This window comes from Tupaia chinensis, unplaced genomic scaffold (genome assembly GCF_000334495.1).
Source record: "Tupaia chinensis unplaced genomic scaffold, TupChi_1.0 Scaffold000250_1, whole genome shotgun sequence".
NCBI lineage: Eukaryota > Metazoa > Chordata > Mammalia > Scandentia > Tupaiidae > Tupaia > Tupaia belangeri.
The window spans coordinates 1,925,357-1,947,940 of record NW_006159730.1 but is presented as its reverse complement, the minus strand read 5'-3'; the positions used below and the strand labels follow the sequence as shown (position 1 = coordinate 1,947,940).

General features: G+C 42.8%; 2 protein-coding genes and 2 pseudogenes across 2 annotated transcripts; 2 read left to right on the top strand and 2 right to left on the bottom strand.

Annotated features, from left to right (window-relative positions):
• The first annotated feature begins 999 nt into the window (after positions 1-999).
• Positions 1,000-6,657, top strand: STOX1 (storkhead box 1). The gene is made up of 2 exons (XM_027772054.1): positions 1,000-1,159; positions 4,298-6,657. The coding sequence occupies exons 1-2, from the start codon at positions 1,027-1,029 to the stop codon at positions 6,655-6,657; spliced, it is 2,493 nt and encodes an 830-aa protein (XP_027627855.1). The 5' UTR covers positions 1,000-1,026.
• Positions 6,658-7,247: 590 nt separating this feature from the next.
• LOC114007880 (storkhead-box protein 1-like) lies at positions 7,248-14,972 on the top strand (the record flags this gene model as incomplete). The annotated part of the gene is made up of 2 exons (XM_027772043.1): positions 7,248-9,376; positions 14,008-14,972. Coding segments are annotated over 2 exons (2,277 nt in total), but the record flags the coding sequence as incomplete, so codon positions are not given.
• A 1,731-nt stretch (positions 14,973-16,703) lies between these two features.
• On the bottom strand, positions 16,704-21,911 carry LOC114007879 (40S ribosomal protein S3a-like; annotated as a pseudogene).
• On the bottom strand, positions 19,435-20,062 carry LOC106734912 (40S ribosomal protein S3a pseudogene; annotated as a pseudogene).
• Positions 21,912-22,584: the final 673 nt, after the last annotated feature.

Below are 22,584 nucleotides of genomic sequence, written 5' to 3'. Positions count from 1 at the left end.
CTAGGCTTTGTCTAGAGCGAGCTCCACAGCAGAGGTTAAAAGCAATTTAACACATTCTCTAAAGTGCAGCTTACATGTAGTTGTACTCTTTTTGTTTGTTTGTTTGTTTAGGTTTTTGCTACAGGATGTATGCTGGAGACAGAGACAGAGACAGAGAGAAGAGAAAGTGAGAAATCACTCCCCTCACAACTCCAGGGAATGGCCACGCCACAATCCGTTCTCCATTCTCCTCCCAGGACTTTGGGCATGCATGCACATGTGCCTGGCATGATCTTCAAGCTGCCAGATCTAAGACTTGAACCACTCAGTCAGGCCATGTGGAATCCAGTGCCTTAACCTCCGCGCCACTTTCTGGCCTCCCAGTTGTATTAATTTTAAGGAAGGACAAAGGGCAATTAGTCTTTCTAGTTGGTAATAGATTTGTTTATTCTTTTAAAATATACATCTCCACAGAATGAATAAATTATGAATAAATCTTCTAAGAGTATCTTTGGATTTGGCAAGCAGTATTATTTTTTGTTTTCTTTTTGCTGTCAGGCAGGTGTTCTTCTCAGAGAGAGCCAGAGACAAAGTGAGAAACCACCTTCCAAGAGGGATGACCTCACAGCAGTGCCTTCTCTTCCATCCCCCACTTGGAATTTTGGGCACACATACACACAGGCCTGGCATGATTTTCAAGCTGCCAGGTCCAGGAATTGATCTGTGTAGTCAGCCATGTGGGATCTAGCTGTCTTAATTGGCCCTCTTTCTTCCATTTCTCCTTCCCATTAGGATTCTGGGCATGCATGCATATGAGACCTGTATATTTTTCAAGCCACCAGTGCTGAGATTTAAACTGTGGTTAACCATGTGGGATCTGGCCCCCGCTGAATAGCTCTTAACCACTGTACTCCGGGGCCAGCCCCTTATTCAGTCTTCATAACTATTCTTGGTTCATTAGCTTCAGATATTTTATACCATATTAAAATTTTAACTCCCCCTCCCCCTTTTGAAATCTCTGATTTAGGTGATGTCTTTCCAGTACAGATGAGTCCGATAGCTCAATCTCAGTTTGTGCCTTTGGCTGAAGTCCTTTGCTGTGCCATATCTGATATGAATGCAGCTCAGAGCGCAGTAACACAGGAGTCGCTTTCGGAGTATTTGATGAAACATTACCCAGGTAGAGTATAAGCTCTTCTCTATTTGCAGTTCATTGCATGTGCTTGGTTTCTATTTCTATATAATCTTGAAAATATAAGTAAATAAAGTGATACTTCTTTTGTGTCTATAGAAATGTAGGGCGAAAGTCACTTACTATCCCCTGAAGATTTGAGAATTTGAGTCTATATAACAAATTGGCAATAGGCTGATTAATAGGAGAAAAAGGCATACAATATTGATGTGAAAGCACATGGGAGTCACACAAAATGTGACACTCACAGAAGGCCCAGTAGTTGAAGCTTAAATACCCTCTTCATACGGGAGAGAGAAATGAGAATGTAGACAGTTTTTTTTTAAAGAATTACTTTATTTAACTTTATTTTATTCATTTAATATAACTTTATTTTTTTTTAATTTAATTTATTTAGAGATATTTTTGCTATGGGTGCATGTACTTGCCAGAGAGACAGAGAGAAACAGAAAAAGAGAAATCACCCTCCAGAGGGAACGGCCACACTACAATCCCTTCTCCTCTATTCTCCTGTTGGGATCTTGGGCACACACACACACATGTGCCTAGAGTGAGTTTTAAGCAGCCAGATCCGGGAGTTGAAACTCCTTAGACTACATGGGAGTCCAGTGATGTAACCATTATACCATCTGCTGGTCCCTATTATTATTATTTTTGATTTGACCAGAGAGAGACAGAGAGAGAGAGGCAAAACAAGAAAGCAAGTCACCTGGTCTGGGACTCGAACTGCAGTTGACCATGTGGGAGTCCAGTGCCTTTAACCACCATGCCACCTGCTGGCCCCTGGTAGTTTTCAAGGGGGTAGTAAATGATTTTTAGGAGAAACGAATGGGTCAGTGGAACTGACAGTGGCTTGGGATAGAGCTCCAAAGGCAAAGTTGGTTGTGGCTCTGCATATGGTGCTTCATTTTAGTCTCTTCCTCTGTGATAAGAGTTTAATTTTCCTTGGTTAATGAAATTTTAGTAAGAAGACCAAAGGCAATTGCGTTCTTCTTTGGAGGATCCTGTTTTGGGGGCAGATAAAGGAACTTCAGAGAAAACCCCTTGTGTTTTGGGAGAGGCAGAGTGGGTGAGAGACAAGGGAGTGGAAGAAGGACAGAGAGACCTTGATTCTGTTTCTGTAGCTCAAAGTACTTCAGCACGTCAAAGTGTCATTCTTTGGGGGCCAGCAGGTAACATGGTGGTTAAGGCTCTAGACTGCCACATTACTGACCGCGGTTTGAATTCTGGACCTGGCAGCTTAAAAAAAATCATGCTAGGCATGCATGTGTGTGCAGGCGTGCTTCAATCCCTTCTCCACCATTCTCCTCTCAGGATTTTGGGCATGCATGTACACACACTTAGTGTGATTTTCAAGCTGTCAGGTCTGGGACTTGAACCTCACTGTTATCCATGTGGGATCTAGCCACCTTGACCTCCACGTCACCTGTTGGCCTGATCTGTATTGATAACATAAATTGGATCAGCCTATACATTCTCTCTGCACCCTTATTTTTTTAACTTAAGAAACGTATTTTGGAGGTCTGTCCATGTCGACATGTATTAATCTAGTTCATTGTCTTAGTAGTTGCATGCTATCCTAATGCATGGTTGTAAAAGCGTATTTTTTATTTCCCATTATGAAATGAGTAAACTGATTGCAAGAAATTCCAGAAAATAAAAATAACTACTCATGGGGCCAGCAGGTGGCATGGTGGTTAAGGACGCTGGACTTCCACATGGTCAACCGTGGTTTGAGTCCCGGACCTGGCAATTGTTTTTTCACTTTCTCTCTCTCTCCGTCTGTCCCTCCCTGGTCAAATTAAAATAAATAAATAAGTGGATAAGTAAAGTTAAAGAATTCTTTAAAAAAAAAACACACACACAAAAAAAACCAAAAAAGCACTACTCACAAACAGTATTACTACCCAAAGGAAATCTGTGTTAACATATAGATAAATTTTCTTTTAGTGGTTTTCTTATACAAATATCCATTTCTTTCCTTTTTTTTTTTTTTTTAAGATTTTTGCCAGGGGCCAGCAGGTGGCATGGTGGTTAAGGTGGTTGGACTCCCACATTGGCTTAACACAGGTTTGAGTACTGGACCTGGCAGCTTGCTTTCTCACTTTCCTTCTCTCTTTCTGTCTCTCTCTCTCTCTCTGATTAACTTCAATAAAATAATGACAGTGAATAAAATAAAATTAAATAATTCTTAAAAAAAGATTGTTTTCATAATAACATTTTGGACCCTCCTATTTGGAAAAGTGAATTCTTTTAAAATTATTTTGTTGGGACCAGCAGATGGTATAATGGTTACATTGCTGGACTCCCATGTAGTTGACTGCCATTCAAGTCCCGGACCTGGTGGCTTAAAACCTCATGCCAGGCACGTGTGTGTGTGCCTGAAATCCCTAGAGGAGAATGGAGGAAAAGGGATTGCAGGATGGCCATCCCCGGGGGTGATTTCTCGCTTTCTGTCTCTCTCTCTGGCTAGCACACTTGCCCTATAGCAAAAAACTGTTACAAAACAAACAAGAAAACAACAACAAAAAAAGATTTTGTTAACTTTTGCTTTGATAAACTATCATATCCAAATGTTAGGTGGTTTACTCTCATCTAAGCACAAACTGCAGTTTTCAAAAGTTCCCATGTTTGCTCCTCAAGGATCCTTTTTTCACAGTTTAAATTTATATGGGTTGCATTTGAGTGAATTCAGATTTGTTTTTTGTCTACTTAATCCTTTTTTTAGAGAATTATTTTATTTAACTTTGTTTATTGTTATTATTTTCTAGTTTTATCAGAGAGCAATAGGGAGAGAGAAAGAGAGAGAGAGTGAGAAAGCAAGCCACAAGGTTCAGGACTTAAACTGTGGCCAGCCATGGGGGAGTCCAGTGCCTTTAACCACCATGCCACCTGCCAGTCCCTCTAACCATTAATGTAGCCATTTGTTGTTGTGTGGATCAAATTATATTAGTATTATTTAAATAATTCATATTATTTATACTTCTTTGGCATTTTAATTAGATGTGTCATGTTTTAATCAGTTCTGGGTTCATTCAACAAATGCATGGTCATTTCTGAGTTACTGGTTTCACTCATTAAAATGTTTCTTACTCAGAATGTCTCAGTGTTAAATGTTTGTTTTAGGCATTGCCATTCCATCTCGAGATATCCTCTATACCACTTTGGGAACTCTGATTAAAGAGAGGAAGATTTATCACACTGGAGAAGGATACTTCATCGTTACTCCACAGACTTACTTCATCACAAATGCAACCACCCAGGAAAATAAGAGAGTTCTCTCTGGTGAAGGCTGCCCGGTGCCGACTTCTGTGACGTATTTGGTGAGCGTGGAGAGCTGTGCAGAGTCAGCTCAAGAGAATGCTTTCCCTATTTCCCATTGTCAGTCTTGCCAGTGTTACCCTGACGTGTGCACTCAGGAGGTCCCGGAACCACCAGCTGCTACAGAGCTGACTGGAAAGAGCCAGAAAAATCTTGGAGACTCCAAACCCTGGGTACAAAATCAGGCAGCTTCAGCAACTCAGGAGAATTCTCTCTGTGGGAGCTCCACACCATCACCCTGTACCAGAGACAGAGAAAAAGGCAAGAAGTTTGGCTTCAGTCTCTTGTGGCGCAGCATATCCAAAAAGGAGAAGCCCAAAACACAGCACAGCAATTTCTCTGCCCAGTTCCCACCTGAGGAATGGCCTGTCCGAGATGAAGATAACTTGGAGAATATCCCTCGAGACGTCGAACATGAGATAATCAGACGAATTAACCCGATTCTGACTGTGGACAACTTAGTCAAACACACTGTCCTGATGCAAAAATATGAAAAACATAAAAAATATAATAGCCAGGGCACGTCCACTGATATGTTGACAGCCAGGCACAGGCATTCTTCCAAAGAGGCAGTTAAGAAAAGGCAGGGTCAGTCTGCAAAGTCTCGAAGGCAGGGCCATTCTCACAGGGATAGACGTAAAGCCAGAAGTCAGGGAAGCAAGCAGCAGCCGGGAAGCATTAGACTGGAGAGACACTGCAGGCCCCCTGCCACACAGCCCGCTCCCGGAGCTCACAGCCCGAGTGAAGCGGTCATTCAGAAACCAGTAGGGGAGAACCCAGCAGTGCTGAGTTCCCACTTGGTTTACAAAAAGCGGATCAGTAATCCTTTTCAGGGTTTGGCTCACCGAGGGAACCCAATAACCAAAGGGCACAACGTTCAGAAGATCAGTAATCTGAAAATCAGTCAGACTGGACTAAAGGAAAAAAAGCCATTCCAAAGGTCAAAGTCTTTGGATTCCTCCAGAATCCTTGATGGTGAAGCCAGTCGGCCACATGTTGAACATCGTGATGATAAACTGAAAGCAGAAGCCACTTACGTTGATAACGCTACCGTCACTCCTGTCAGTGCTGGCTTTGGAGACCCGCTCTTCACTTACCATCAGTGTAGAGAATCGTGTAAAGATGGTCAGTGCTGTTCCTTCAGGGAAGGCACGCTGAGGCGCGATGTGTGCAGTGGAGAAAATGAGATAATCCCTGGAGCCTTCAGGGAAAATCATTCTCACTTTGGCAAATTAGAGGAGACCAAGGGAACAAAGCATGCCCTGCCTTCACCAGGTACCTCCTCTTTAGACCAGACAGCTGCTTGTAAATTAATTGAGAAGACGGTACACCAGTTGCAAAATCTTGGTCTTTTGGATTATTCAGTTGGCGCAGACCATTTGAGACAACTCGAGAAACAGGGCAGAGACTCAGGAGAATTCATGGCAAAGGCATTTGTCCAGGACGCAGGGACTGCGTGCCTAGAAAATGGAGGGTTCTCTGATGATGACCGGGTCTTGTGTCAGAATGAAGTGGAAGATGATGGTGCCTGCAGTTCACTGTATCTAGAGGATGATGACTTTTCTGATGATGACGACTTGTGTCAAATGCTGTCTGGTCACAGTCAGTACTCCTTGGTGACTGGTGGAAGCAAGTGGAACCATTTAGAAAAACAGAAAGTGACTGAGAGATCGCTGACTGAGTACAGTGGCAAAATGGATAGGTTTGAACCTTGGACGCTTAAAAGTAATGAATGTTACACACCTGCTGGGTTGCTTACTAACCCAGGTGAAAGCCAGAAACCTAATCTCTCTTTGGAAAGCTGTGGCCTAAATTCAGGGAAACGGTTTGGTTTTAACTTTGGAGAAGAATCCAGTATTGCTAAATGTGTGCAGGCCTTGGTACCTGCTGAAGGAAGTTTATTTGATTACTGTAGCACCAGGAAAGCCAATTCTGAGGCTGAAACCCTACAAGACTCTGTTGGTGACACAGGAGAGAAACCAGCTGGCTGGAATCAGAGTCCTCAGAATCAGGAAGTGAGAAAACATTTCACACAAAAGCTAGAACTTTTCAGTCCTTCACATATGCTAGTGTTGGCTCAGGATATCCAGAACGTACACACACACTTGGAAGGAACAGAAAACCATAGCATGGCAGGAGACAGTGGAATAGATTCTCCCCGGTAAGTACACATAGAAGTGTTTGCTTAACCGCCATCCTGCAGAAATTGTTAAAAGCAAGGGGATATGAGGCTTTTCTTTTCTCTTTTTTTGGTAGAGAAATTTTTGTGATAGGGCACTGGAGAGGCAGAGAGACAGAAAGCGAGAAATCATATACAGGATGGCCATACCGCAATTCTTTCTCCTCTTTTCTCTTGGGATTTTGGGCATGCACACAGGTACATGTGCCTGGTGTGTTTTAGGCCACCAGGTCCCAAACTCAAACTGGGGTTGACTACATGGGAATCCAGCAACATAACCATTACACCATCTGCTGATCTTGAAGGGGATATGAATTACCTAGTGGGAGACTTCTGATTTACTTTTTTTAAAAAGAATTATTTCATTTAACTTTATTTATTTTAATTTAACCAGAGAGGGACTGAATGAGAGAGAGAGAGAAAGAGAGAGGGAAAGTGAGGAAGCAAGCTGCCAAGTCTGTGATTTGAACTGCAGTCAGTCATGTGGGAGTCCAGCACTCTTAACCACCACCATGCCACCTGCCAGTGCCCCCCCTTTTTTTGAAGAATTATTTCATTTAATTGTATTTTAATTCTCAAGAGAATGCTTTCCCTATTTCCCATTGTCAGTCTTGCCAGTGTTACCCTGACGTGTGCACTCAGGAGGTCCCGGAACCACCAGCTGCTACAGAGCTGACTGGAAAGAGCCAGAAAAATCTTGGAGACTCCAAACCCTGGGTACAAAATCAGGCAGCTTCAGCAACTCAGGAGAATTCTCTCTGTGGGAGCTCCACACCATCACCCTGTACCAGAGACAGAGAAAAAGGCAAGAAGTTTGGCTTCAGTCTCTTGTGGCGCAGCATATCCAAAAAGGAGAAGCCCAAAACACAGCACAGCAATTTCTCTGCCCAGTTCCCACCTGAGGAATGGCCTGTCCGAGATGAAGATAACTTGGAGAATATCCCTCGAGACGTCGAACATGAGATAATCAGACGAATTAACCCGATTCTGACTGTGGACAACTTAGTCAAACACACTGTCCTGATGCAAAAATATGAAAAACATAAAAAATATAATAGCCAGGGCACGTCCACTGATATGTTGACAGCCAGGCACAGGCATTCTTCCAAAGAGGCAGTTAAGAAAAGGCAGGGTCAGTCTGCAAAGTCTCGAAGGCAGGGCCATTCTCACAGGGATAGACGTAAAGCCAGAAGTCAGGGAAGCAAGCAGCAGCCGGGAAGCATTAGACTGGAGAGACACTGCAGGCCCCCTGCCACACAGCCCGCTCCCGGAGCTCACAGCCCGAGTGAAGCGGTCATTCAGAAACCAGTAGGGGAGAACCCAGCAGTGCTGAGTTCCCACTTGGTTTACAAAAAGCGGATCAGTAATCCTTTTCAGGGTTTGGCTCACCGAGGGAACCCAATAACCAAAGGGCACAACGTTCAGAAGATCAGTAATCTGAAAATCAGTCAGACTGGACTAAAGGAAAAAAAGCCATTCCAAAGGTCAAAGTCTTTGGATTCCTCCAGAATCCTTGATGGTGAAGCCAGTCGGCCACATGTTGAACATCGTGATGATAAACTGAAAGCAGAAGCCACTTACGTTGATAACGCTACCGTCACTCCTGTCAGTGCTGGCTTTGGAGACCCGCTCTTCACTTACCATCAGTGTAGAGAATCGTGTAAAGATGGTCAGTGCTGTTCCTTCAGGGAAGGCACGCTGAGGCGCGATGTGTGCAGTGGAGAAAATGAGATAATCCCTGGAGCCTTCAGGGAAAATCATTCTCACTTTGGCAAATTAGAGGAGACCAAGGGAACAAAGCATGCCCTGCCTTCACCAGGTACCTCCTCTTTAGACCAGACAGCTGCTTGTAAATTAATTGAGAAGACGGTACACCAGTTGCAAAATCTTGGTCTTTTGGATTATTCAGTTGGCGCAGACCATTTGAGACAACTCGAGAAACAGGGCAGAGACTCAGGAGAATTCATGGCAAAGGCATTTGTCCAGGACGCAGGGACTGCGTGCCTAGAAAATGGAGGGTTCTCTGATGATGACCGGGTCTTGTGTCAGAATGAAGTGGAAGATGATGGTGCCTGCAGTTCACTGTATCTAGAGGATGATGACTTTTCTGATGATGACGACTTGTGTCAAATGCTGTCTGGTCACAGTCAGTACTCCTTGGTGACTGGTGGAAGCAAGTGGAACCATTTAGAAAAACAGAAAGTGACTGAGAGATCGCTGACTGAGTACAGTGGCAAAATGGATAGGTTTGAACCTTGGACGCTTAAAAGTAATGAATGTTACACACCTGCTGGGTTGCTTACTAACCCAGGTGAAAGCCAGAAACCTAATCTCTCTTTGGAAAGCTGTGGCCTAAATTCAGGGAAACGGTTTGGTTTTAACTTTGGAGAAGAATCCAGTATTGCTAAATGTGTGCAGGCCTTGGTACCTGCTGAAGGAAGTTTATTTGATTACTGTAGCACCAGGAAAGCCAATTCTGAGGCTGAAACCCTACAAGACTCTGTTGGTGACACAGGAGAGAAACCAGCTGGCTGGAATCAGAGTCCTCAGAATCAGGAAGTGAGAAAACATTTCACACAAAAGCTAGAACTTTTCAGTCCTTCACATATGCTAGTGTTGGCTCAGGATATCCAGAACGTACACACACACTTGGAAGGAACAGAAAACCATAGCATGGCAGGAGACAGTGGAATAGATTCTCCCCGGTAAGTACACATAGAAGTGTTTGCTTAACCGCCATCCTGCAGAAATTGTTAAAAGCAAGGGGATATGAGGCTTTTCTTTTCTCTTTTTTTGGTAGAGAAATTTTTGTGATAGGGCACTGGAGAGGCAGAGAGACAGAAAGCGAGAAATCATATACAGGATGGCCATACCGCAATTCTTTCTCCTCTTTTCTCTTGGGATTTTGGGCATGCACACAGGTACATGTGCCTGGTGTGTTTTAGGCCACCAGGTCCCAAACTCAAACTGGGGTTGACTACATGGGAATCCAGCAACATAACCATTACACCATCTGCTGATCTTGAAGGGGATATGAATTACCTAGTGGGAGACTTCTGATTTACTTTTTTTAAAAAGAATTATTTCATTTAACTTTATTTATTTTAATTTAACCAGAGAGGGACTGCATGAGAGACAGAGCGAAAGCGAGAGGGAAAGTGAGGAAGCAAGCTGCCAAGTCTGTGATTTGAACTGCAGTCAGTCATGTGGGAGTCCAGCACTCTTAACCACCACCATGCCACCTGCCAGTGCCCCCCCTTTTTTTGAAGAATTATTTCATTTAATTGTATTTTAATTTGACCAGCTGATTTACTTTTATAATGATACAATTTTGTAAGTCCTTTTTTTTTTTGAGAGGTTTTTGCTATAGGGTACGTGTGCTCCCCAGACAGAGGGAAACAGAGACAGAAAGTGAGAAATCAGCCCCCAGAGGGGATGGTCACGCCGCAGTCCCTTCTCCTCCATTCTCCTCTTGGGATCTTGGGCACGCACGCACTAGCGCCCGGCGTGAGTTTTAAGCCACCAGGTCCGGGACGCGAGCCACGGCCGACTACGTGGGAGTCCTGTGACATAGCCATTACGCTAACTGCTGGTTCCTGCAAGTCCTTTTGTCTTAAGAGAGATTTTTGCTATAAAGCGTGTGTACTTGCCAGACAGAAAGTGAGAAAGGTGGTTTCAGTGGGGGATGGCCATGCCACAATGGGGTATGACTATGCCACAATCCCTTCCTCTCCATTCTCCTCTTGGATTTTGGGCATGCATGAACATGTGTCCAGTGTGAGGTGTTTTTTTTTTTTTTTAATTTTTAATTTTTAAAAAATTTTCTTTAACTTCATTTAAATTTTACCAGAGGGACAAAGTGAGAAGAGAAAAAGTGAGAATGCAAGCCGCCAGGTCCAGGACTTGAACCGTGGTCAGCCACATGGGAGTCCAACGCCCTTAACTACCATGCCACTTGCTAGCCCCCCGCATGAGTTTTAATCTGCCAGGTCTCAAACCATGGTTGTGACTACATGGGAGTTCAGCAACATAACCATTAAACCATTTGCTGGTCCCACAATTTTGCAAGTCTTTACTGGAAAAATGTTTGCTTTTTGTTTTTGTTTTTTTGAGAGATTTTTGCTATAGGGTGCATGCGCTCACCAAAAAAACAGAGAGAGACAGAGAGACAGCAATGAGAAATCACGCCCCAGAGGGGATGGCCATGCTGCAATCCCTTTTCCTCCATTCTCCTCTCAGGATCCTGGGCACACACGCACACATGCCTGGTGTGAATTTGAGCCACCAGGTCCGGGACTCGAATTGTGGTCAACTATGTGGGAGTCCAGAAACATAGCCATTACACCAACTGCTGGTTCCGAAAAATGTTTTAAAGTTATGATGAAATCTCTTATAGAATAGGATAGAATTTTGTTTTAATGACTTTTTAAAAAGAATTATTTAAATTTATTTATGATTATTTTTAATTTTTACAAATAATTATTTTATTTAACTTTTATTTAATATTTATTTAAATTTGACTAGAGAGGAACAGAGCAAGAAAGTGAGAGAGAGAGAGGGAAAGTAAGAAAGCACGCCACCAGGTCTGGGATTCGAACCATGGTCAGCCATGTGGGAGTCCAGTGCCCTTAACCACCACACCATCTGCTGGCCCCTATTTTTATATTTTAATTTGCCACAGGGCACACATTCATGAGAGAGAGAGAAAGAGAAAATAAGCTATAAGGTCCAGAACTCAAACTGTCATAAGCCATGTGGCTTCCCAGCGCCCTGTCAACCTGCTGGCTCCTTAATGAAGTTTTTTTTTTTTTTTTTTTTTTTTTTAATAGAGGTTTTTGCTATAGGGCATGGGCACTAGCCAACAGAAAGTGAGAAATCACCCCCCAAGAGGGATGGCCACGCCATAATCCCTCTCCTCCATTCTCTTCTCAGATCTTGGGCATGCATGCACACGTGCCCAGTGTGAATTTAAGCCACCAGGTCTGGGACTCAATTTTTAAATTTTTTTGGAGAGGTTTTTGCTATAGGGCGTGTGCACTTGCCAGAAAGACAGAGAGAGACAGACAGAAAGCGAGAAATCACCTCCCAGGGGGAATGGCCACGCCGCAATCCCTTCTCCTCCATTCTCCTCTCAAGATCTTGGGCACGCTCGCACACATGCCTGGCGTGAGTTTAGGCCACCTGGTCCGGGACTTGAACCACGGTCAGCTACGTGGGAATCCAGCGACATAGCCATTACACTAACTGCTGGTCTCGGTCCCAATTTTTAAAAAGCTTATTTTAGTCATGATAGAGTGTAGACATAAGAACAGGAGAAGAAGGAACACCCTTGACAGGATTTGTCATGCTGCAGTCTACTTTCCCTGGCTGTCCAGCTTGTCAGCATCTTGGGCACACATGCATTACATGTAGCATGTTTTCAGTCTAAGATGGGTATCTGAACCTGCAGTTGACCATGTGGCCAACACTGCATCAGTTTGCTATTGACTGTACCACCAAGCTGGGCCAGTTTATTTTTAATGTGAGCCAAATTTGACTGTTTTGGGATCAGCAGATGGCATAATGGTCTTGCTTTCTGTCTCTCTGTTTTTCTGTCTCTCCAGTGAATACATGGACCCGATAGCAAAGATCTCTCTCTAAAAAATAAATAAATATGCTCTTTAAAAAGAAAAATTTGGGACCAGCAGGTGGCCTAATGGCTACATTGCTGGACTCCCATGTAACTGATTGCAGTTCAAGTCCCAGACCCAGTGGTCTCTCAGAATTTTGGGTATGCACACACACACACCTGGTGTGTGTGTTTTTTTTTTCTTTCTTTTTTTTTTTGAGAGTTTTTTTTTTTTTTTTTTTTCTATAGGGTACGCTCCCCTGCCAGACAGACAGAGAGAGACAGAGTGAGACAGAGACAGAAAGCAGGAAATCACCCCCCAGGGGGGATGGCCATGCCGCAATCCCTTCTCCATATTCCTCTCGGGATCTTGGGCACACGTGCACATGCGCCTGGCATGAGTTTTAAGCCACGGGGTCTGGGACGCGAACCGTGGTCGACTACGTGGGAGTCCAGCGACATAGCCATTACACTAACTGCTGGTTCCAGGCCTGGTGTGAGTTTTAAGCCTTGGGTCCAAGACTTGAACTGTGGTCGACTACATGGAGTACAGCGACGTAACCATTACATCTGCTGGTCTCACAAATTTTAAAAAATAATGAAAAATAAAATAAAATAAATAATACTTTAAAAAATATCTTAGGAGCTGGCAGGTGGTGTGGTGGTTGGGGGCGCTGGACTCCCACATGGCCGACTATGGTTTGAGTCCTGGACCTGGTGGCTTGCTTTCTCTCTGGTCAAATTAACAAAATAAATAAATAAAATAATTAAAAAACAATTTTAATCAAAAGCAAAAATAACCAACAGTAGTGTGATTTATCTGAATCAAGGCAGATAAGGGACTAACATAATTTTCAGCTCTCTGGAAAAGACAATGTCAATAAAAAAATATATAGAGTTGGCTCTTCTCTTCTATATGACTTTTTTTTTTTAAAGAATTATTACTATTTGACTTTACTTATTTTAAATTTGACCAGAGAGAGAAAGAGTGAGAGAGAGGGAAAACAAGAATGCAAGCCAGCAGGTCTGGGGCTCAAACCATGGTTGGCCATGTGGGATTCCACTGCCCCTAACCCACCACGCCACCTGCCAGCCCCCCATATGACTTCTTATAAAATACTCTGTAAGACACTGGCCACTTCAGATATATAAAACAGTTCTTTAGGGAACTTATTATTTGTCCAGAATATACTTGATATTGGATCTGAGAAAAGGTGTTGTTCAGAAAACATAAACTAGCTTGAAAACAGCTATTGAACAATTGAGGTACTATTGTGAAGCTTTATTTTTTTTTTTTGTAGAGGTTTTTGCCATAGGGCATGTGTGCTCGCCAGACAGACAGAGAGAAAGAAAGCGAGAAATCACCCCCCAGAGGGGATGGCCACGCTGCAATCCCTTCTCCATTTTCCTCTCGGGATCTTGGGCACGCATGCACACACGCCCAGCGTGAGTTTAAGCCACCAGGTACGGGACTCGAACCGCGGTCAACTACATGGGAGTCCAGCGACATAGCCATTGCACTAACTGCTGGTCCCTATTGTGAAGCTTTTAAAATGTAAAGAACACTTCAGATTTTTCGTGGTTAACTTCTTTGGTTTCTTTGGTAAGTGTACCTTAGTGATAGTAAAGGTTGTACTACTTCAAAGTAACAAATGAAAGTATAATGCCTTAGTTGGAAATCTAGATCCCTTTTGAAGGCAATAATTCTGTCACTTTTAATATCTCTAGGACACAGAGTCTGGCATCTAATAACTCAGTCTTTTTGGATGGATTAAAAAGAAGACAGAATTTTCTACAGAACTTTGAAGGCACAAAGAGCAATCAAACACTCACATCTGATTCCTTACTACAACTAACTCCAGTCATAAATGTCTAATTTTCTTTTGTAAACTTTTTTAATGTACATTACTATAGAATTTATCAACTGAATATGTAAGAATCTTCTAAAACCAAGCGTATATGCTATTAACCTTATTACATATTTTGTTGTCATTACTGGCTTTTTGTTTTTGGATATTTTTAAGGCTTTAAAGCTTATTTTAGTATGAATTTATTGGGGAATATATAGGTTATAACAAAACATGGAATTATTGGTAATTTTCCAATTAGATGTAATTAACTTAATTTTCAGACATTCACTAGTTTTTCAAATATAGGGCACTAATTTAGTCACCAAGTATCGCAGTTCTTTACCTACCCCGATAGTTCATAGATCCAGAAAACTGTGTATTTTAGGTTTGCATAGATATTTGGCAACTGAAGTCTATTATTATCAGACAGAATTTATATAAATTAGTTGGCTTCTTTGCAACAAGAATTCCTTTCATCCATTCATTGTCACCAAGGATCTTCTCTTTGATTGGACTTGAATATGAGCAAATGGCTCCAAATGTCATGGACTGACAATGTCGAAAATGTTTGTGGCAGTGGACATCTGGCTCTGCTATTCTTCCTGTATTTTAGGCTCTCTCTACAACATGGCGATGGGAAGTTGGATGGTGGAGATAGAAGAGAAGCAGAATGGTTGTTGAATGGCTTGTGAGTAAAAGGGAGGTTCTGAATTAGAGATTTAAAGGCAAGATGGAAGATGACTGATAGACATTTAGCAATTCATCTATATTTGGATCCATTTTTTTAAAAGGTAATTTTTGAAGAATTATTTAATTTTATTTTAATTTGAACAGAGAGAGAGAGAGAGCGAGAGAGAGAAAGTGAGAAAGCAAGCCACTAGGTCTGGGACTTGAACCGCGATAGGCCATATGGGAATTCAGTACCCTTAACCACCACAACCTGCCAGCCCCCTGGGTCCATTTTTGCTCATGATAAGTTTTGGATAGTTTTGCCCAAATTTTTTCTGGCAAATATTTTTAGGCCAAGTGGTGAAATGTTCACTTCTCTTGGGCTTGGGGAACATGGGACAGTCAAGACTGGTTCCAGCGTATTGACAAGATGATGGTACTGACTTATGGTTGAGAGGATGTTTTTTGTTTCTAGGTTTCTAAGGATCATGAAGGCCTTAGATCTCAAAGATGATTAACTGGAGAGTGCCTCTTTCCAGCTTTCACTATTGAGAGCTCAGCACTATTGAGAGCAGTGTCCTGGGGGAGTGCAGATGAGAGGTCAGACTCCCTGCTGTTTTGCAGTGGTTAGACCACTCACTCATGACTATTGGTTTTTAGTAGGCCTGACCACCCTACCATGGCATTCTGAGAAGATTAGCCATGGTCATAAGGACATTTGAAGCCATACTCAAAGTGCCAAGATGGTTGTAACCTGGCATAGAAAAGATACTATGGGGGAGGTTAGAGATTGGGCTATTGTTTTAAGGGGTCTTAGGATGGAATCAGTAGCAGAAAACGGAAGTCAGAAGAGGGCCAGCCCCATAACACAGCAGTTAAGCCCTGTGCATAGAGAGGCAGATCTCATGTGGCTGACCATGACATGCCTGCCCTAAATCCTGACAGGATGGAGGAATGGAGGAAAGATTAATTGCTTTGTGACCATACCCCATTGAGAGGTGTGGTCGCTCTTTCCTGTGCACACATGTACATGTGCCTACTGGCAATTTTTAAAAGTAGTAAGTTAAGGGAAAGATTTCAATTCATTATAAAGAGGTTCCTGTTAGGCAAAACTATCTGAAGATGAAGTAGGCAGCTTTGTAAAATAACGTATTGCTCATTATTTAGGGCGTTCAAGAAGAGGCTTGGTAGGTTGTGGAGGGATATCCAGTATTTAGCTTAACAAGATGGTTAAACTAGTAATTCCAAAGTCCTTTTAACTCTAAGGTATTAAGGTTTGCAGATCTTGTGAAATATTGAACTTATGCAAGATTCCTGAGTATTGTTTCCAATTCTCTTTTGCACTGTTATTGCCAATGCTTGGGAAAAGGAGCGCCAAGAAATGTGTTTCGTCTTTGACTTTTGGACTGTGACAAGTTTCTTAGTAGAGCTGAGGAACCCAGTCTTTTGTGGCTCTAGTCACATCAAGGTATAGATAAAATCCATCTAGTTTTGCCACCGAATGCATTATGACATTCTCTAATTAGATTAAATGAGCCTACTATGAAACCAATAAACTTCCCTTCTACAAAGATTGTCATATACCATAGATTTTTTTTTTTAGAGGATATTTTTACTATAGGGCCCATGCACTCACTGGAGAGAGAGAGACAGACAAAAGTGAGAAATCACCCACAGGGGGGATGGCTACACTGCAGTCCCTTCTCTCTTCTCCTCTTAGGATTTTGGGCACACACACACATGCCTGGCGTGAGTTTGATGCCACCAGATCCAGACTTGAACCATGGTCAGCCACATGGGAATCCACCAATGTAACCATTACACCATTTGCTCATCTCACCATAGATATTAACGATGGGAATATGTGCTATTAAATTGTTGTTTGGGAGATTCTTCTTTAAAATAAATGACCTGCACTTTTTATCCAATAATAATTTATTGTGGAAACTTCAGTTCTTGATTTCTCTTCCTCATAGCAGTCTATTCTCTAGTGAGAAAATTGTTTTTCTCAAGGCGGCTTGATCCTGTGAGCTTAGGAGTTAGCCACAATTTTTAATCCAATTCCAACTGTTGGTAACGGTGTGATGTAACAAGTTATCGAACTTCTCTGGTTTAGTTTTCTCATCTGTAAAAGGGAGATGGTAATGATATTGACTTAAAGGATTACTGTGACTCTTTCAGAAATGTCCGATGTAGGAGAGACCCAGTATTGTTATATATGTGTATATTTATATATATTGGGTTGTTGGAAAAGTCATGACGTATTTTCTATGTTTTTCTATACAAAATGTATTATGACTTTTCTGACAAGGTGGTATTTGTATAGTTATAAAATGTGCCTGATAGGTAAATACAAGGCCTACTATACAGGTCCCGTTTTTTGTCAGGATGTTTAGAACTTCTCCATTGCAGATTCTTGTAATCCTTTGAGTCAAGATTATAGAAAGTATCTGCTACTAAAATCCAGGTATGGGGACAGCAGGTAATGTGGAGGTTAAGGCATTGGATCCCATATGGTCAACTGTGCAATTTGAGTCTTGGACCCAGTGGCTTGAAAATCATGCCCCAAATCCTGAGACAAGAAAGGAGAAGGGATTGTGGCGTGGTCATCCCCCCCGGGGGGTGATTTCTCGCTTTTTCTCTCTTTCTCTCTGTCTCTCTAGTAAGCATGCCCTATAGAAAAATCTCTCAAAAAAAAAAACACCAGTTGAATAATGCAGCACTATCTCATGCTGGCATGATACTATTAAACTGGATCTTTTGCAAAGCTTAGAAAAATTTTCACAAATAAATTATTTTTTTAAATTATTTATTTTATTTTTTTTATTTATTCATTTATTTATTTCTTAATTTGACCAGAGAGAGACAGAGGGTGAGAGTGAGAGAGAAAGGAAATGAGAAAGCAAGCCACCAGATTCAGGACTTGAACCCTGGCAGCCATGTGGGAGTGTCCAGCGCCTTAATCACCACGCCACCTGCCGGTCCCACACAAATTATTACTAAATGCAATTTAGCTGATAAAAGTTTCAAAATGTCAGATCCCTAAGGAAACAATGGAAAGAGCCTGTGGGAGTGACAAGTTTGAGAGTCATTACACTTTGAATACCTCACTACAGTTACCTGAAAAGGCTTTATAATTGGGAATCAATACATCTTGATGACCTATCTACAGTTACCTTTATTGCCTAAGATGGGTGGTGAAGAGAAATAAGATTCATGAAACAAAAATTAGAAATATTAAAGACAAACCCATGACTACTTTGCTGGCCTCTTAAGATTTTTCTCCCACTTTGAAACCTTACATGCATTTTCTCTCTTTAGCAAAAGCAATTTATAAACATTTGTTGGATAATGGTGCCCTCTTCTGGGGTTAACTCATATGACTTTGAAACCCTTTCTTTTACTGATTGATTCAGAATCTATGTGAGTAACCAGCTAGGGGCTGGCAGGTGGTGTGGTGGTTAAGGGCACTGAACTCCCACATGGTGGACTGCTGACTGCTGTGAGTCCCGGTCCTGGTGGCTTGCTTTCTCACTTTCCCTCTCTCTCACACTGTCCCTCTCTGGTCAAATTAAAATAAATAAATAAAGCAAGCAAGCAAGCTAAATAAAAAACAATTCTTAAAAAAAAAAAAAAAAAGTAAAGAAACAGACCTTCCTCCAAAGGTTAAATTTTATTTATTTAGGTTTTGCCATAGCGTGTGTGTATTTTCCGGGAAGAGAGACAGGGGCAGACAGAGAGGGGGAAAGTGAGAAATCATTACCCGAGGAGGATGATCATGTCACAATCCCTTCTCCTCCATTCTCCTTTTGGGAATTTGGGGTTATGTGCATATGCACTGGCATGAATTTCAAGCCCCAGGTCTGAGACTTGAACAATGGTCTGTCATGTGGGAATCCAGGACCTTAACTACCACATCATCTGCTGGACCAAGGTTAAACATTTAAAAAGCTATTCTGGAAGGGACCAGCAGTTAGTGTAATGGTACGTCACTGGACTCCCATGTAGTCAACCTTGGTTCGTGTCCCAGATCCAGTGGCTTAAAACTCACACTGGGTGTGTGTGCGTTGTGTGCCCAAGATCCCGAGAGGAGAATGGAGGAGAAGGGATTGCGGTGTGGCCAAACCCCCTGGGGGGGTGATTTCTCGCTTTCTGTCTCTTTGTCTCTGTCTGCCTGGTGAGCACACGCGCCCTATAGCAAAAACCTCTTAAAAAAAAAGCTATTCTGAAGGTTTGAACTAGGAGCAAGATAGATACATAAATATACATGTACTGGATGGGTTCGAAGGTGTCTCCTTTCCAAAGCTGTCAAAACCTCAAGCTAAGGTAAGCACTCTGTACCTCATTTCTTTAGGAGTTAGGTCAGCTGACTCTCCCAGTTTCCTGCCCTGCCAGGATTATTGTCCTTACTTTACTAACAACAGGTTTTAGAAGGGAGTTGATCAAGGTAATATGGCTAACAGTCTGGAGAAATACCTTCTTCCCTCCATTCTGATTCTCCTTACACTCTCAGCACTATCCTCTGCCTCCCAAGTCCCCTGATCAATTTATATGTGCCGGTTAACTTATTTCCATGTCATAGCATTTTTTTGGGGTCACAAATAGGACTCATTTGTCACTATTAAAATTCTGAAATTTAAACAGATTCTTGGACTAGTGGTTAATATCCAGCAGCCCGTTCAACTTTAGTGCCCATCTTATCTGCAATAGCTTTTCCAGAGCTACTACCTTCACCTTGAAGCTCCATGGGTTTTCCCAATTCAAACTTGGGCTTCTTCAGCATTTTCACTTTCCTGACGAAGACATCGTGGAGAGGGTAGATGGACTGGCAAGCCTTGTCTGCACCTCCTGGGTCATGATTTCCATCATCTTCTGGATTTGGCAGACATGGTAATACTGAGCATAGAGGTCTTCTGTATCTGATAGTTGCATTTTTTAGTAAACCTAACACAGGAGAGACGAAGTAAATAGCCATCAGTAGTTTTGACATCATGAGCTTCAATCATGGTCTGCCATTTTTTGACCACGGAACACATTTTGTCATGGGTAAGATCCATGCCATGGAAATTGGTCAGGCAGTTTTTGGCCTGAGCATCCTTAGTGATTAGCTTGGATTTCCCAAATGCAACTTCATCATTCTGCAGATATGCAAGACTCACTTCAAACACACGGTCCTTAAGCCCATCAGGCAAAATTTTGGTTCCTCGATTCCTGGTGACTAGTGTTTTCCCAGTATCTATGTTGAACATAGCAGGAGTTTTCACGTCATACCAATCTTTTTTAAAAAATGGATCAACCCTGGGACCAGCAGTTGGCATAATGGCCATGTCGCTGGACTCCCATGTGGTCGACCGCAGTTCGAGTCCTGGACTCGATGGCTTAGACTCACGCTGGGCACATGTGTGTGCATGCCCAAGATCCCGAAAGGAGAATGGAGAAGGGATTGTGGCGTGGCCATCCCCCTGGGGGGGTGATCTCTCGCTTTCTGTCTCTCTGTCTTTCTGGCGAGCGCACGCGCCCTATAGCAAAAACCTCTCAAAAAAATAAAAGGGAACCAGCAGTTGGCATAATGGCTATGTCGCTGGACTCCCACATAGTCAACCCCAGTTCGAGTCCCGGACCCGGTGGCTTAGAACTTACGCCGGGTGCGTGTGCGTGCATGCCCGAGATCCCGAGAGGAGAATGGAGGAGAAGGGATTGCCGCGTGACCATCCCCCCTGGGGGGTGATTTCTTGCTTTCTGTCTCTCTGTCTGTCTGGCGAGCGCACGCGCCCTATAGCGAAAACCTCTCAAAAAAAAAAAGGATCAACCCTGGATTCTTTAAAAATAAAAATGTAAATTTTGTTGCAGATCAAATAATTCTTACTGTACTTTCTAACTTTCCTCATGTTAGCACTGTGATCAGCATCGCTTCCCATAAGGTTTTACAATGCCACCTGGCAATCTGACACTAAACTATTGGAGGAGAAGGGATTGCGGTGTGGCCAAACCCCCTGGGGGGGTGATTTCTCGCTTTCTGTCTCTTTGTCTCTGTCTGCCTGGTGAGCACACGCGCCCTATAGCAAAAACCTCTTAAAAAAAAAGCTATTCTGAAGGTTTGAACTAGGAGCAAGATAGATACATAAATATACATGTACTGGATGGGTTCGAAGGTGTCTCCTTTCCAAAGCTGTCAAAACCTCAAGCTAAGGTAAGCACTCTGTACCTCATTTCTTTAGGAGTTAGGTCAGCTGACTCTCCCAGTTTCCTGCCCTGCCAGGATTATTGTCCTTACTTTACTAACAACAGGTTTTAGAAGGGAGTTGATCAAGGTAATATGGCTAACAGTCTGGAGAAATACCTTCTTCCCTCCATTCTGATTCTCCTTACACTCTCAGCACTATCCTCTGCCTCCCAAGTCCCCTGATCAATTTATATGTGCCGGTTAACTTATTTCCATGTCATAGCATTTTTTTGGGGTCACAAATAGGACTCATTTGTCACTATTAAAATTCTGAAATTTAAACAGATTCTTGGACTAGTGGTTAATATCCAGCAGCCCGTTCAACTTTAGTGCCCATCTTATCTGCAATAGCTTTTCCAGAGCTACTACCTTCACCTTGAAGCTCCATGGGTTTTCCCAATTCAAACTTGGGCTTCTTCAGCATTTTCACTTTCCTGACGAAGACATCGTGGAGAGGGTAGATGGACTGGCAAGCCTTGTCTGCACCTCCTGGGTCATGATTTCCATCATCTTCTGGATTTGGCAGACATGGTAATACTGAGCATAGAGGTCTTCTGTATCTGATAGTTGCATTTTTTAGTAAACCTAACACAGGAGAGACGAAGTAAATAGCCATCAGTAGTTTTGACATCATGAGCTTCAATCATGGTCTGCCATTTTTTGACCACGGAACACATTTTGTCATGGGTAAGATCCATGCCATGGAAATTGGTCAGGCAGTTTTTGGCCTGAGCATCCTTAGTGATTAGCTTGGATTTCCCAAATGCAACTTCATCATTCTGCAGATATGCAAGACTCACTTCAAACACACGGTCCTTAAGCCCATCAGGCAAAATTTTGGTTCCTCGATTCCTGGTGACTAGTGTTTTCCCAGTATCTATGTTGAACATAGCAGGAGTTTTCACGTCATACCAATCTTTTTTAAAAAATGGATCAACCCTGGGACCAGCAGTTGGCATAATGGCCATGTCGCTGGACTCCCATGTGGTCGACCGCAGTTCGAGTCCTGGACTCGATGGCTTAGACTCACGCTGGGCACATATGTGTGCATGCCCAAGATCCCGAAAGGAGAATGGAGAAGGGATTGTGGCGTGGCCATCCCCCTGGGGGGGTGATCTCTCGCTTTCTGTCTCTCTGTCTTTCTGGCGAGCGCACGCGCCCTATAGCAAAAACCTCTCAAAAAAATAAAAGGGAACCAGCAGTTGGCATAATGGCTATGTCGCTGGACTCCCACATAGTCAACCCCAGTTCGAGTCCCGGACCCGGTGGCTTAGAACTTACGCCGGGTGCGTGTGCGTGCATGCCCGAGATCCCGAGAGGAGAATGGAGGAGAAGGGATTGCCGCGTGACCATCCCCCCTGGGGGGTGATTTCTTGCTTTCTGTCTCTCTGTCTGTCTGGCGAGCGCACGCGCCCTATAGCGAAAACCTCTCAAAAAAAAAAAGGATCAACCCTGGATTCTTTAAAAATAAAAATGTAAATTTTGTTGCAGATCAAATAATTCTTACTGTACTTTCTAACTTTCCTCATGTTAGCACTGTGATCAGCATCGCTTCCCATAAGG